The 15,485-nt window shown below is 33.8% G+C and overlaps 1 protein-coding gene across 1 annotated transcript in view; it reads right to left on the bottom strand.

The window, feature by feature from the left end:
- LOC150087385 (uncharacterized) overlaps positions 1–15,485 on the bottom strand; it is a 124,015-nt gene that overhangs the window by 102,228 nt on the left and 6,302 nt on the right. The window contains exons 3-4 of the mRNA XM_090372462.1: positions 10,012–10,093; positions 5,741–5,941 (exon numbers count right to left, since the gene is read on the bottom strand). Coding sequence (XP_090228588.1) covers positions 5,741–5,941; positions 10,012–10,093 — 283 coding nt within the window. The remainder of the gene's footprint in view (positions 1–5,740; positions 5,942–10,011; positions 10,094–15,485) is intronic.

The following is a 15,485-nucleotide window of genomic DNA, read 5'->3' as shown; positions in this document are numbered from 1 at the left end:
GTAATATGTTAATGAATGTGCACTACATTTTAAAACTGGCTGAAGATTAACATTAATAAAGGAAGAAGAGAAATGATATTTTTTAAAACAAAGTTCTAAAATAAAACAGGAGACATTAAAATTTATGAACTATTCAGAAAAATGATATAAAATATCAGTTCTCTGTAAAGAATGAAAAACAAAAATTTAAGGAATTTTCAGAAATGGATCAGAAAAAAACTATCTAAAGAAAATAATAAAACCCTGTATATTTGAGGAGCGATCAGTTAGAATAACTAGCCTGATTAGAAGTAACACGATATGTATCTATAGCAATACAGAGATTGTATAGGTTTCAGAACTTGTCTCCAAATTTTCATCCATCATCACCAATAATGAAGAATGAAAATTGTGGGTGTGTATCAGCAGCAACACACTGATGAAGATCCTTACACACGAGACAAACTTGGTTCAGCTGAGTCACATTAAAATTGATTGACAAATCCCATAAGATATACTAATATCACTAGAAACTTCGCAGATAGTTAAACATCAATCATTCCTAATCAGATCACAAACATAAGCAACTGAATCACTGGTTTTTGAAGTTGAAGGGCAGCCAGAGCGAGGATCATCTTCAACAGACAAGCAGCTCTCTTTAAACTCTGTGAACAGTGGTTCACAAAGTTCAATTTTCAGTGGAGAAGTCTCTGAACATAGCATCTACTCTGATAGTTAAAAATCAATATCACTCCTGATCAGATAGATCACAAACATAAGCAACATAATAAACACATCTCTGAAAGCTGTTTTTAACAATCAAGTTTAAAAGAAGTGATATGTAATTGTTGAATTCAATTAGTTTGTGAAAATATTTAATTTCTATTTGTTTTTCGTGGTATTTTTTGCGCTTTTTTCCCAATTTGAAACTAAATTTGATGCTCAGTAAAATCACTCATTTTAACACAAATTCAGAGATACTTATAGCACAAGTAAAGGACTCTTACTCGTGAGAGTCTTTTACTTGTGCCTTGGGGTGCTGGAACAAGTAGTGTTTTTTAGTAAATGGATTTCATCTGTGTAGAATCATCATTCTAAGTAACGCCAGCATCTGTTGTTTATAGCATTCTAACATCAACGTATGCATTTGAATGAGATTCAGAATCCGCATCACTTGAATGGAATTCTATTTCAGTATCAGATGACATAAAGAGTTGATTCAATGTCATCAGTTTCAATATATTGTTCCATCACTGTTCCTTTTCCTGATATCTCGGGCTGTGGATCCGTTATAACAACCCTTTAGGGTAAAATTTTACAGGAAACCACTTTTTATGCAAAAACTGTTTTCCTGTATCAGTAGACAAACTAAGGATGATGTTCATTTTTCATAAACTGAAGAATTAAAATTCCGCAAGCATAATCTTCAAAAGACTTATTTTTTCTTCTCGTAGAAAATACAGTCGAACTTGGTTATAACGAGTATCAAGGGACCGAAAAAATTTCCTCACTATAACCATTACTCACTATATCAGTGATGAGTTAAATCTGCCTCCTATTTTTTTTTTAATTCTCAATAACTTGATAAAAATATAGATTCAAAAAACAAAAGAATTAGAGAGAAAAAAATTATACAGTATTAGTATATACCTACATATTATTTGTATTAATATATTTGTATTCAGTTTTTAAATCGATCCAACCAATCGTTGTTACATACAAAATCGTCATGTCCAAATTGTTTAGCAAATTTTTCCGCTTGGGCCTCCAAGATCTGACTGTCTTATTGAAAATCCAGCACTTCTTTGTGTGGTGAACCATTCAAGTGAAGCAATGCTTCATTGGCATTTGTAACCTCACAATTTCTATTTTTTTCCCCTTTTTTTTTTTCAAATTGGTTATGTGCTTTTCCAGTGCCGATATGTAAACATGTTTATTCTTCCACAATGTCATTACTGTTGAAGAGGACAAAAACGTTTTACGCACTTCAAACATTTTTTTGCACCACGTTCTAACTCACGAATAATTTCGAATTTTTTTTGCAAATCGAGAGACACTTTCTTTTGTTAGCAGACATGTTTCTGATTTTATTTAAAATAACAGTAAAGTGATCTGCATACAAAGTTCTTAGAAGTCCCAAAATGCATACAAAGTTCTTAGAAGTCCCGTAATAAATTTATGGTTCAGTGAATACAAGACAATCTGTAAATAGCGTAATGCGACAAGCAGAATGCCAATGCACTATTGTATAGTTCCTGTCTCCGAAAGGACAAGGTCATAAACTGGTTGCTAATCCAATGCGATGAGGGTGTTCATAGTTACCCTTTTCATTTTTGTCTATTCCAAGAATTGGGTTTTTTCGACCCTGAGCAATTAAGAATGTTTGCATAGTTACCAAAATTTGTACGGTATATCCGTGTAGTACGCTCATTATAACAGTGAGTGATTGTATGGGAATATGCATAAATTAAAATCATTATGGCTTTTTGCTTGTTACAGCTGTGATCTCATTATTTCCGTGCTCGTTATAACCATGTTTGACTGTACTAAGCTAGATAAAATAACTTCGACGTAAACAAAGAACATATGAAACTTGAACCAAGCATACAGCTTTTATAGCACTTTCTAGATAGTGCAATTGACAGTAAAATCCCAGTCATAACGCATTAGCCTGTGGTTCAATCAGTATGCCAATATCGCTCAGTTTTTAGTTTTATGTGTCTTTCTTTTTACAGCACTCATTTATTTACGCAATTGAATGGACACATATTTGCATTAAGGCACAAAAATTGCAGTTTGTTTTGATGCAAGTTTTCATTCCAGCAGTGAACGTGTTAATGCAACAAAACAGAAAAAAAAGCTCCTATTCAATGGATACTGATTTGGTGACCGCAGATAAATGGCTGTTTTGGGCATTACTATATCTAGATGAATCACTGAACATGTTGAGAAAAGTGACAACTTGCTATTATACTGCATTTTTAAGGTCCAAAGTCTGTCCCCAAACTTTTTTTTTGGTCATACCATATATAATGCAATAGGTTAGAAGCGTATTTTAACATGCTAAAAGCATAATTTTATGGCATTGAAGGTATATAGAAGTTTATCAGGTGGGAAAATCTATTAGCATCAAAAGGCTAGTATGCACTAGCATACAAGTGTTTTGTTTGCAGTTATGTCAAAAACGATAAAATATAGTGGGTTAGAGGAAAGCAAAAAGATATTGAAAGCGAAGCAGAAAAAAAAGTGTAAACAAATCCCAATATGTGGGCCCTGGATAGCATTTGTTTAGTCTAAGACATATGATTTACAAAAATGATACAGAGTTAAACAAAACTAAAGTAAAATAACTAAAACAAACCAGAAATTTTTTTTTAACAAACTCACATTGTGCAATTATCAGTTATCTACATTATTTTCAATGTTCAATTCATGTTTCAATGTAACTCTGATTTACTGGGATCCTTGAGTTTCCAATATTTGGACCCTGGATAGTTCCAAGAGCTGGGACTAATGGTAATGAGTAAAGCTTATCTTGATGTATTTAAGGTTTAACTGTTTACCCGGTCACCATTCCTGTCCCAAAGCTTGTTTGTTTGTTTGTTATTTGGTTTTTAGGAGTATTAGCAACTAAGGCCATATTGCTCCGGGATATGCGGTGGTCATTCCCTGACCTTTCCGCATCCTCTGTATTTGGTGGTGATGGGCTCGAACCCCGGTCTAATCAAGAAGCATGTGCTACGCACTGCTGCTCCTTCCCACCTGGCTATGGAGGCACCAACATCCCAAAAGCTGGACCCTTGGTAGGTCCCAATAGTTGGGACCTATGGCAATGAGCAAAGCTTATCTTACTGATGTGTTTAAAGTTTAATTGTCAGACATTAAAATTTAAGTTGTAAAATTGCAAATCCAGTTATTTTAGCAGCAGCAACTACCTTAATTTTTAGTACTGATATTCCTGTAAATAGCCAATGTTTAGTGGGAAATTGTAATAACTGTTTATCTAAATGGATCCTAAAGGAACTAGTTCATTTACCTTTGAATCTACCATTATTTATTTATTTTTTTTAATAAAACAAATTAGTTTTATTATGCACATAATGTGTTACATTTCAGGCACATTTCGATTTTTTTTCTTCTGAAATTAAATTATTTGTTTTCATTTTTTGTGATTAATAGAAATGAAAAGTAAACACAGTTATCTCCTTATCAATTAATTATTAAGTTAATAAATTATAAAACACTTGTTTTCCATACAAATTACATGGAAAAAAGAAATAATAATTGCAAGATTTCTATTTGTCTGATTTTATTCTGATAGTATATAACAGAGCTGTGGTGCTCAATATGTTCTACGTTGATATCAATATTTGTAGAAGAATAAGAGAAATTTACTTCAATATGAAACGTAGAACACTTCCGTATGGTACTCTCCAGAAATTAAAACGAATAAAAAATTAATGCAAAATGATTACCGTAAAAAATCAATCGAACACAATTAAAAAATTAATTAAAAATCAATTAAAGTTTAAATGTAAATTTGGAAAACGATTTTCCTTCCTGAAGCAGACAATGTTTTTTGACCATGTGTCATGATCACAGGAATGAAAATTATGGATTGAGCGAGCTTGAATCTTAAATAGAGAGATTATTTGTCCTCACGCATGCGCATGAAACACCACGATTATCTGTCTTCGCACATGCACACAAAAGACCACAAATCGGAGATTAGGTATGGACGACAAACGTTAATAGAATTCTCATGTAATTTAATTTTGATGGTTTCTGCAATTGATAGTCTCGAATAATTACGTTGGAGACTAAGTATTTTGGCCTCGTTAAATAAAAATGTATGTTTTTCGTTAAAGGCATGGAAGGCCAATTCTGACACTGCTGAACAAGATGCACGAACTGAGGATGCATGCTGTTTAACATGGACAATGAGAGGAAATTGCATAGATCCTTGGTAAGACGAGTCGCAATCACTGCAAATGTTGTAAACCAAGTTATTTATTTGTGTCGCAAAAGAGGAAAGAACCGAGTGATTGTTCAGTATAGCGTCTAATTTCCATATTGGTCTGGTAACAATCTTTCCAACCTTGTAAAATTTTGCTAATGCTAACAAAGACCCGCTTTCTCCCTTTGAAAGTCTGTTTAAAATTTCTGCTTTCTTTTAAAAGAAGAAGAAAACTACAGTATGGTAAAATAAAACTCCATGAAAACTGCCCAGAATTTTTTTACTCCGTATCTCACTTGCGTGTCCAACATGTTGTGTTAGTTGCAATTTATGCATACCATGTTAAAAGAGCATTGTTATTGATTGATGCATATCTTTTTTAACTGTTCTAGATTTTACAGCCAAAAAAAAAAATGTCAGCGAACAGAAATATCAGATTACAAAGTGTTATGTTTAGTTAGTATATTAATTAAGCTATGTACATAAGCATAAATTTATTTTTATTTTTCTAACTGGTGTATAATATTCTTCTGATTTTCACGTATCATTTGATTTTGTTAATTGGTAAGAGGGGAAAAAGGTGTAAATTTGTGATTTATATCTTAATTTTTATAGCCTGTGGGAAATATTCCTCCGATTTTCGCTTATTAGCATTGCTGTTTAATGGTCAAAATTCAATTTGCAAATGTGATAACAATAACCAGTGCTTATTGTAATTATTTTATGGCACCAGCATAAAAAATGTATAGTAAAAAATTGTATAATATAATGAACAATTTCTAAATAATCTAAATAATTTTATACCTTCCTTTTAGGGGTTATAATTTTCAGTTCTTCTATTGGCAAACAAGTACCCTGCCTATGGATAGAATTAGGTGGGTATTCAAAGCGAAAACTTCTATCCACCACTGTAATAACATCCATGTGGTCCACAAAAATGGTCCCATTCACAATAACATTGTTGAGAAATGTTGGACTGCAATCACTGAGCGGTGTTAAATAAACCTAGAAAAATAACAAAAAAAAAAAAAAAAATGATGTCCTTTTCAGTGAATTGCAACGAATATAACAGCTTATGATTACAAAAGGTATTGTAGTTATGCATTTCAGAGGAATAATTTTTTCTTACCTCCACGAGTATTTATTTATTTTTTGATTTTGTACATATTTGAGCCTATATTTCTACCATCGGTACATTTTAGGTATTCAGTTTGCTTCAAGGACAGAAGATTCCCAATCGATGAGGAAATTATCATTTTCCTGGAATAACCCTAAGAACTTTCCAATACGCATTCCTGGGGCAGCTCTGAGACTATCCCACGATAAGCCAAGAAACAGCATAACCCTATTCCTCAATGAATGTTAATATATTACTATTAGTAGTAATTAGTATTAATAAAGGAAATCAATGCAAGCCAGGCTTATTCAGCTTTGGCCTTAAAAAAAAAAAAAAAAATCAAGCCTGTTTCCTCTAGGAATCTGTCCAACCCGCCCTTAAATTTGCTTAAGCTCTACACAATTAGGTGATAATTTTTTCAAACAGTTAATAAACATCTAGCTAAAAGAGAATTTTCTTATATCTACAATTAACCTTCCTCAAATTAAATGAACATCTTCTAGTTTGTACTATTAAGCACCATAACATCGACAAAAAAAAAAAGTTGGTGGTCCAGATATCAATTTTTTTCTTTAAGCTCCTATCTCAAGCAAATTGCCTCAAGTCAGAGAGAATTAATTATATTTTACTTACATACTTATACTTTTACATATAATTTACAATTACACATACGCACGATTGCAAAACTTCTTGAGAAGCAAAATGGAATCTGAAACCTTTTTTTATTGCTGTTCTACAACCAAGAAATAATGGGTTTGCCTCTTTAAAGATAAAAAAAACAATTTAATATTAAACACATGTGTATGCAGACAAAGATCACGCAGGTAACTGTATTCCATTCGATCACATACGATAAACATCTATATCACCATGACATAGCATCAGCATAGATTTCTTTAAAAACTCAAGACTAAACACTGATGTCAATTGACAAAGAACTAGAGTTCATCTATCAACAGCATTCTAAAATTTGTACTCCACTATCTGGTAGGTAACTCTGACTTTATTCTTATGTAATTAACACCTTATGAAAATATTATAACTTCTGTTTATATTTGAGTTTTTACTTAACTCTGCAGCTAAAAGAGCTGTATGAAAGCTAACACTACCTCTATTGGCATTTAAAACTTCCTGCTTTAATTACTATACATCTCAGATACCTAACAAACTAAATGAATATTTTGCATCGACATTCACACATGAGGAGTTATTCATTGAGGGTAATGCCAGAGGTGTATTCAACTCTGTCAATAAACTAGATAATCTTGTAATAACTGAGAGTAAAGTGGAGGAGAAATTGTTAAGATAAACACAAGAAAGGCACCTGGGGTGGATGGGATCTATCCAGTTATATTAAAGGAGGCAGCAAAGGAAGTAAGCAAACCCTTAGCCATAATTATGAGAGCTTCCTTGGACACAGGGGAGGTACCCATAGACTGGAGATGTGCAAATGTGACCCCAATTCACAAAGGAGGATCAAAGGCTGACACAAGTAATTATAGACCTGTGAGTTTAACTTCTGTTCCAGGAAAATTAATGGAGGCACTGGTTAAAGAAGCACTGCAGGATCATCTAAACAAGACTTCAGTTATAGCTCGGACACAGCATGGTTTTGTTAAGGGGAAGGCTTGCCTGACCAATTTGATTGGATACTATGATGCAGTCACAAAAGAACTGTGATGCAGGGAATAAGTTTGCTATTATATACTTGGATCTTAGAAAGGCATTTGATACTGTTGCACATGGAAGACTACTGCACAAATTGGAGCAGTGTGGCATTGGAGGCAAATTGCTGCTATAGATAAAGGGGTGGTTGAGGGGGAGAAAACAGAGACTGGTAATCAATGGGCACTGCTCATCGTGGACTAATGTTATTAGTGGAGTCCCTCAGAGTTCAGTGTTGCGTCCATTATTGTTTTCTGTATTAAATAATATTGATGATGGTATATCAAGCTTAATGTCCAAGTTTGCAGACGATACAAAGGTTGGCAGGGTTGTTAAGGACACTACTGACGCTATGCTGCTGCAACAGGATCTGGAAAGGTTGAGCAGATGGGCTGAGAGGTGGCAAATGAAGTTTAACATTGACAAATGTAAAGTACTACATATGGGAAACAGCAGCCCCAGGGCAACGTATCAACTCCGTGGTACTACACTGACAGTGGTAGAGAAGAAAAGGACCTGGGGGTAATTGTGCAGGCAGATACGAAGTTCTCTGAGCAGTGCAGACGAGCTGCAAGAGTAGCTCATGGCGTTTTGTCAATGATATACAGGAATTTTTCTAGCAGGGATAAGGAGGTGATTATTCCCTTGTATAAGACAATAATCAGGCCACACCTTGAGTACTGTATACAGGTCTGAAGGCCTCATTTCAAGAAGGATGTAGAGCTGCTGGAACGAGTACAGAGAAGGGCAACAAGATTAGTGAATGGAACAAAGGGTTGTTCTTACGAAGAAAGGCTTAAGTTCTGCAAATTACAGTGTCTGGAGACTAGGCACCTGAGAGGTGATCTGATTGAGGTGTATAAAGCCTTGAATGGTTTGAACATGCTCACTGCCAATGGGATTCTTCCTCTTGCTCAGAATAATCACCTGAGAGGGCATAAATTCAAATTGAGGAAAGACAGATGTAGGATAGATGTGCAGAAGTTTGCCTTTAGCCAGCGGGTAGTTGGTTGGTGGAAAAGACTTCCATCCCTTGTTGGGGAAGTTGATAGCCTAAATAAATTTAAGGCTCAGCTAGACAGGTATTTCGAACGAACGGAGGGGTGAAATGGGAGTGGGGTTTTTTTTTTTTTTTTTTTGGCTGATGCTGCATAAGCTTGCTTTCTTGCATCATATGCCTCTACTAATGCTAATCTTTCTCTTCCTTACTAGCACTCTCCACCAGCAGCAAGTAAAAACTTCAAGAGATTATGCAGAATTTTGAACAGTGTTCAGCAAACGTAATGTGGATACAATGTAGAATTAAACTGGTTTAAATGATAAAATTATTTTAAAATTTAGCATTTCTCTTGGATAATCATGTTCTAGAAGTTTAATTTCACTCATCAATGTTCTGTTAACTTAAAAAAAAGTGTAACCTGGTTTTTTTTTAGGAAATGTTTTTTTAGAGACAATTAGGCACTAGCTCGGATAGATCAAATGTTAACCCAGTCTGTTTTCTTTTAACATATTCTCTATGAAAATTGAACAGGTGTATTAATATTTGTGTATGACAACGTCCAAGAATATTGAAATGATTCCAAAGAGTGAACAGGATATCATGGTTCCATAAACTTTCTCATAGTCCTGATTTATCTCCCTTGAATTTCTTCCTCTGGAGATGCAAAATCTGTTGTTTAAAAGTCTAGATCACATAATTAACAGTTCAATTAAGCTTTTCAGAATGACTGCACAAGAGGTGCTCAAGGCATTTTTAATGCCAAATAATCTCTGTGAGATGGAATCATCACATGCAAAATTCAAAAGAAGAAAGGTAAACAGATTTACGGGTTAACTACTTGACAAGTGGACTGTTAGATAAAATCTTTACGACTCACGTGGAAAAAAGTTAACAATCCACACAAACAAAATAAAGTTCTATGGCAAGTTGATTCATGACATTCTTGTAATCAGCAACTCTTCAAAATTTAAACTGCATCCATAATGCACAATCTGATTGATTAGATTAGCCCTTCTGAACTTTCGATATTTATAAATAATTTTTTTCATTCCCTAAAAGGTTAACCACTAATAGAATTTAAAATTTAACCATTATTAGAAAAGAATCCTATCTACGTACACCAACACTTTATACAAAAAAAGAATTTAATAATGAAAATCATTTACATTTTCTAATTCTATTCATTTTCTATCGATAAAAAAAAGATTGCTGATTAGGCATGGTTTTGTAAAGTTAATTTTTCTTTATACAGCTATATTAATGCAGCAAATAATTTAATATACAATTATTTACCTTTCCATCTTTTGCAACTGAAAGAGCACAGTGCTCTCCTGAAACTGCAGGTAGCTGAACTCTAATGTCACAACTCTGGCTCCTGAAAGAATTTAAATTTGAAAAATTAATCCTTCACATGAAACAAACACATAATTATTTCATAATTATTAAAATTCAAAGAGAGAGAGAGGGAGAGGTGGGGGGGAGAAGAGAACCTCTGACATCCATTTCTTTTCTTATAAAGCTGAACTGTTAACACTGTAATTGAAATATGAGGGTGGTTCAAGGTTGTCTTGAAGTATTTTTTAAGAGAATAACAATATAATGAAACTGTTATACTGGTTGTGGCAATATTGCTCATACCTCTTGCCATATGAACCGTGAGCCTGTACGGTAGACACAATACAAGATGGCATTCAATTCTGTCATTGATTGATTGTGGAACATCACATTTTTCTATAAGTATCTGCAAGGTAGACACCATCCTTACAGGTGTCTATAGAAAATGAAATTATGGAGAATCATCTGTATAAAATTTTTGGTGAAAGTGAACATACAGACTGCTGAAAAGCTTCTACTACAGACAAGAGTGTATACCTGGTTCAACAAGTTTTCAGGAAGTAGAGAACCGATTGTATGTTCATGTTCAACCAACCACTGGTTGAAATAGATAGAAACGTTCCTGCAATGATTTCATTTTTTTTAAATTCTTAAATGACAGTCCCAAACATGAAAGATTATTGGTACCTATAGTATTCGAGAATTGTGAATCCAAGTTGAAAAGTCAGCAGGTACTTGTTGATGGACTTGAAATTCTGTAAATTATAATTTTTGTATATGCTAATTGAAAAAAAAAAAAAAAAAAACACCCTTATTTTTGTTAAAACAGGTTTTTTTTTTTTTTTTTTTTTTTTTTTTTTTGCGGTTTTAGGAGCTTTAGGGACTAAGGCCATATTTCCCCACGTATATTACCTGTAAGTTGCACATGTTCTGAGGTTGATTTTCTGTTTTGCTGGACGAAAAAAAAAACGAGCTTCTGGGAGGGAAAAAGCTCGTGCTACCTTGCCTGAGACCAACTAACTCAGACACGTTGTGAAAAAGGCCCACAAAAACTCCCCACATCATTGACGAGACTTGAACCCAGATCTTTTCCAATCGGTGTGTGGAGGATGGCAATCCTACCAACTGTGCTACCCATGAGGACTGTAAAGCTGGAAATCTACATATATAAGTAAACACACTAACCTAGATTCTTTGTTTAAACATAAAATTTATTATATATGTATAATTTAGGTGTGACAAGTTACGGGGGGGGGGATGTTTAGCCTGGATTGCAGGAAGTTTTATTTTAGCCAGTGAGTTACAAATTACTGGAATAAGTTGCCTACATGGGGGTAGAGGCTGACAATTTGGGGAAATTTAAAGGTTAGCTGGATAATTGGCATCAATTACCTATGGGAGGAAGAGGAAAACGCTTAGGTTGTCCATTTCCTTTTCTCTTATTTATTAATTATTATTATTTTTTATTTTCTTCTTATTATTATTATTTTATTCTTATAATTTTATTATTATTGTTATTTATTTATTATTTTTAAATTTTTTTTTTTCGGCTGGTGCAGCATAAGCCATAGGCTTATGCTGCACCAGCCGAAAAAAAAAAATTAAATATAGGCTTATGCTGCACCAGCCGAAACCTTGCACCGTGTGGCCATTGCTAATACTAATGACTATGAATAAATACAGAAGCAACCAAGTAAATTCAAAAGGGCTAGCCATGATTGGATAATGAAAAACAGGCATCTGTTAGGTCCCACAAGTTAAAAATATCTACAAGTAGACATATATTTAAATATTTGCAAGCATTGGCCAATTAGAAATACAGTTGATTCCGGTTATTTGGAACACATCGGGACTAGTGCATTTTGGCCGATTAAGCGGCTGCCCCAATTATCTGAAGTTTCACATAAACAGTTAAAAATATAATGGACCCCCGCTTTACAATTGGTTCACTGTACAATCAAATCACGTTACGATGGACTCACCATAGTAGAGTATCATTCACTATACGATGTGTACATTATACGCCGGTCATTGTGATCACGTTTGTGAATTGAATTTTAATTCTATTAAACAGCCATTCTAATTAGCAAAAATAGGAGGAATATTATCCACAGGTTATAAAAGTAAAGCACAAATTTACCCTTTATTACCTTACCAATTAAATAATACGTGATAATCAGAATAATTAATACATACTGTAATATGTACATACTAACTAGTTGATATTTCTGTTCACTGACATTTGTGGGTGGGGGTTAAAATTTAAAACAGTAAAAAGATAAACAATCAATAACAAAGAACATGGCACACACAAATTGTAAGTAACACGATATGCACAAGTGAGAATGGAGTAACAAGTTACGAAGCTTTAAAAATAGGAATGAAGAGAAGATTCTGAAAATTAATTTTTTTACATGATTGAAGATTTCTTGGAAGTGTAAACACATTTCACCACAGAATTCCAGATGTCAGTATTATTGCAAATTCAATAAGATCGAGTTTACTATCCATTTATGAAAGATTGCACTAACAGAAAAGCCCAATAAACAGGTGACTGCTAATTGTTTTATGGTTGTGACCTCCAGAAATCCGACCGAACCACGTGGAAAGTTGGAGACAATCATATGGTAATCTCCAGTGCTGCGATCCCCTGCCCCGATTAAACGGCATGTTGACCCAATTAAGTGAAGTAAACCCTGGCTATTTTCTCAACTGGGTTCTGTTTTTTAAGATTTGTCCCAAATAAACAGCTGTCCCGATTAACCAGTGGCCCAAATAACCGGAATCCACTTGTACATGTCTAAAGCACAAACATTCTAACTGTGCTTATCTGTGGAATTTTTATCATGCAGAATCTAATAAATGCCTGTTTTGCATTATCCAATCAGAGCTAAGCCCTCCTCATTGCATATGACTACTTCTATATTTATTCATAGTCATCCTTTCACTTGTGTATTCTTGGCATCAATAATGGAATACTTTCTGATAATTACAGTCAAATCATAATTACATTCACCGTATAATTTATTGGCCTACTTCAACTGAGATTTTGTTTTGCTTAACTCCTAAGATGCTAGCCGAGTGGGTAAAGTGCCTGCCTGGTGACTCAAAGGTCACGGGTTCAAATCCCACCTTGGGCTCAGATCAGATGAGAAAATGCAAAAACCTTGGGAGGTGCAATATGGCTACAGAAGCCAATGCGCCAACAACTAACAAAAAAAAACAAAACAAAAACAACAACAAAAAAAAAAAACCCTCCTAAGATATGCACGGCTCAAGCCACGAGCTTCATTTAAACTCAGCTAAAAATACAGAGGTAAGTTACTTAAATTCTATTTTAAAGATATTTATTTTAAGACAATCATCCCTGATTTTTGCTAACTCATTCTTTACACCCTGAAGCTTTAAACTATTACTTCACGTAGTCAGCAACTAATATGCTTTAGAGATAATTCATAAATAACAATGGTCCAGAACTGTATAAATCAAGAGTAGGTGACAAAGGCTCGCATGCAAGCCTTTGTTTATTTGTTATTTATAAAAATGAATTCATTCATTTCTATAAATAACAAATTTTTTAAAAATATTTATAAAATTATATATAAAATAAAAATGGGGAAAAGAGGTACATAAAACAATACTACCAGAGAATACAATATGGCAACAATCTTACTTATGCCCCTACTGCTCTGACATCAACAAATCATGACTGCTTCAAGAACGACACTGTAAGAATTGCCCCATCAGAATTGTTGAGTCAAAGCTTTGTTTATAATAATTGCACTGCTGTTCATGCTTGACTCTTAAGAGCATTTCCAAAACCAGACCAGAAAGCGATCTGAATTCAGTCCCTCCCCCATCTCTATTGGTTGAATATTCGCTGACACCCAGCATTGCTATGAGGAATTATTAAAATGCCAAGAATGATTTGGGCTAATGGGTTATATTTCATGCTCCCTTGTGCACTAGTCCGGACATAATATATAATAAAAGACCACATAAATTAGCACACCATAGTCCGAGTAGCTGATGTGCAGAAATGCCCATGAACAAATAAAAGGACAGAATTCTGGAGGGACCATCCAAAGAAACTGTTAATAATGCCACGCATATACACAGAAAGCCAATACATTAATTACTGTCCAGAAAAAAAAGTAACATTCATTAGAAAATAGGCACTGGAGAATGAATTCTGGCCTTTCCAGTTGAATAGTACATTACCTTTCTACCTTTATTTTTATATTTACAAAACAGAGCTTAAAGAAAGAAAGAAAGAAAAAAAAAAAAAAAATATATATATATATATATATATATATATATATATATATATGTGAGGTAAAAGTTAGGTAAAAGTAATAAAAATAAATAAATATGGCTATGTAGCTATCATTAGAGGCAGCAAATGCACATCCTCCACATGATGCCTAATTATATCTGATAATTAAAATAAATATGATATTTAAATAAAATCATCAGCCAGTAGTACGGCAATAATGCAGAGCGAAATGAAACGCAAAATAATATAAATAAACAAACAGGGAAGGGAAAGTAGAGATAATAGGACAAAAAGGTAGTCGATAATCCCCTATATAATTTAGTCAATTAAGTCATTAAACCCAATTAATAAAAAACGATATAAATTTAAATAATGCCAATTATAAATAATTTAGCGGTACCGCCCTTGAAGGTACCAGTTCCAAAAGACGTGAAATATCACCAAAAAAGGTTAAAGAAACTACCAAAAAACTAAAATATCAAAATAATAGACTGACCATCATGCCCCATATCGACGGAGGACCACGAGGCCAATAATGGTCATGGAATCGCTGCATTTCAATCGTCATACAAATCATCGCAAAGGCAGAAATATCGAAGAACCAAACCACCCCTCCATTCTCCGATAGATCAACCAATGCAGAGGATTTGCATGGCGGTGGTCCTTATGCAGCGAAAAATAATCTATAGAACAGACAGCACTCTTGATCAGAGCCACACCACTGACATAATGCAAGCTTAACCAGCTTATATAATAGAAAGGAAAAGAATAGATGGCGGCACAGGTGCTGCTTATTTAGCATAACAACCCACTACTACCACTCATATTATGTGAGGTAAAAGTTAGGTAAAAGTAATAAAAATAAATAAATATGGCTATGTAGCTATCATTAGAGGCAGCAAATGCACATCCTCCACATGATGCCTAATTATATCTGATAATTAAAATAAATATGATATTTAAATAAAATCATCAGCCAGTAGTACGGCAATAATGCAGAGCGAAATGAAACGCAAAATAATATAAATAAACAAACAGGGAAGGGAAAGTAGAGATAATAGGACAAAAAGGTAGTCGATAATCCCCTATATAATTTAGTCAATTAAGTCATTAAACCCAATTAATAAAAAACGATATAAATTTAAATAATGCCAAT

Source organism: Mastigoproctus giganteus, chromosome 4 (genome assembly GCF_048544385.1).
Source record: "Mastigoproctus giganteus isolate SK-2022 chromosome 4, ASM4854438v1, whole genome shotgun sequence".
In the NCBI taxonomy this organism is placed as follows: Eukaryota; Metazoa; Arthropoda; class Arachnida; order Uropygi; family Thelyphonidae; genus Mastigoproctus; species Mastigoproctus giganteus.
Note: the sequence above shows the minus strand (reverse complement) of the source record. Positions and strands in the feature narration are given on the sequence as shown.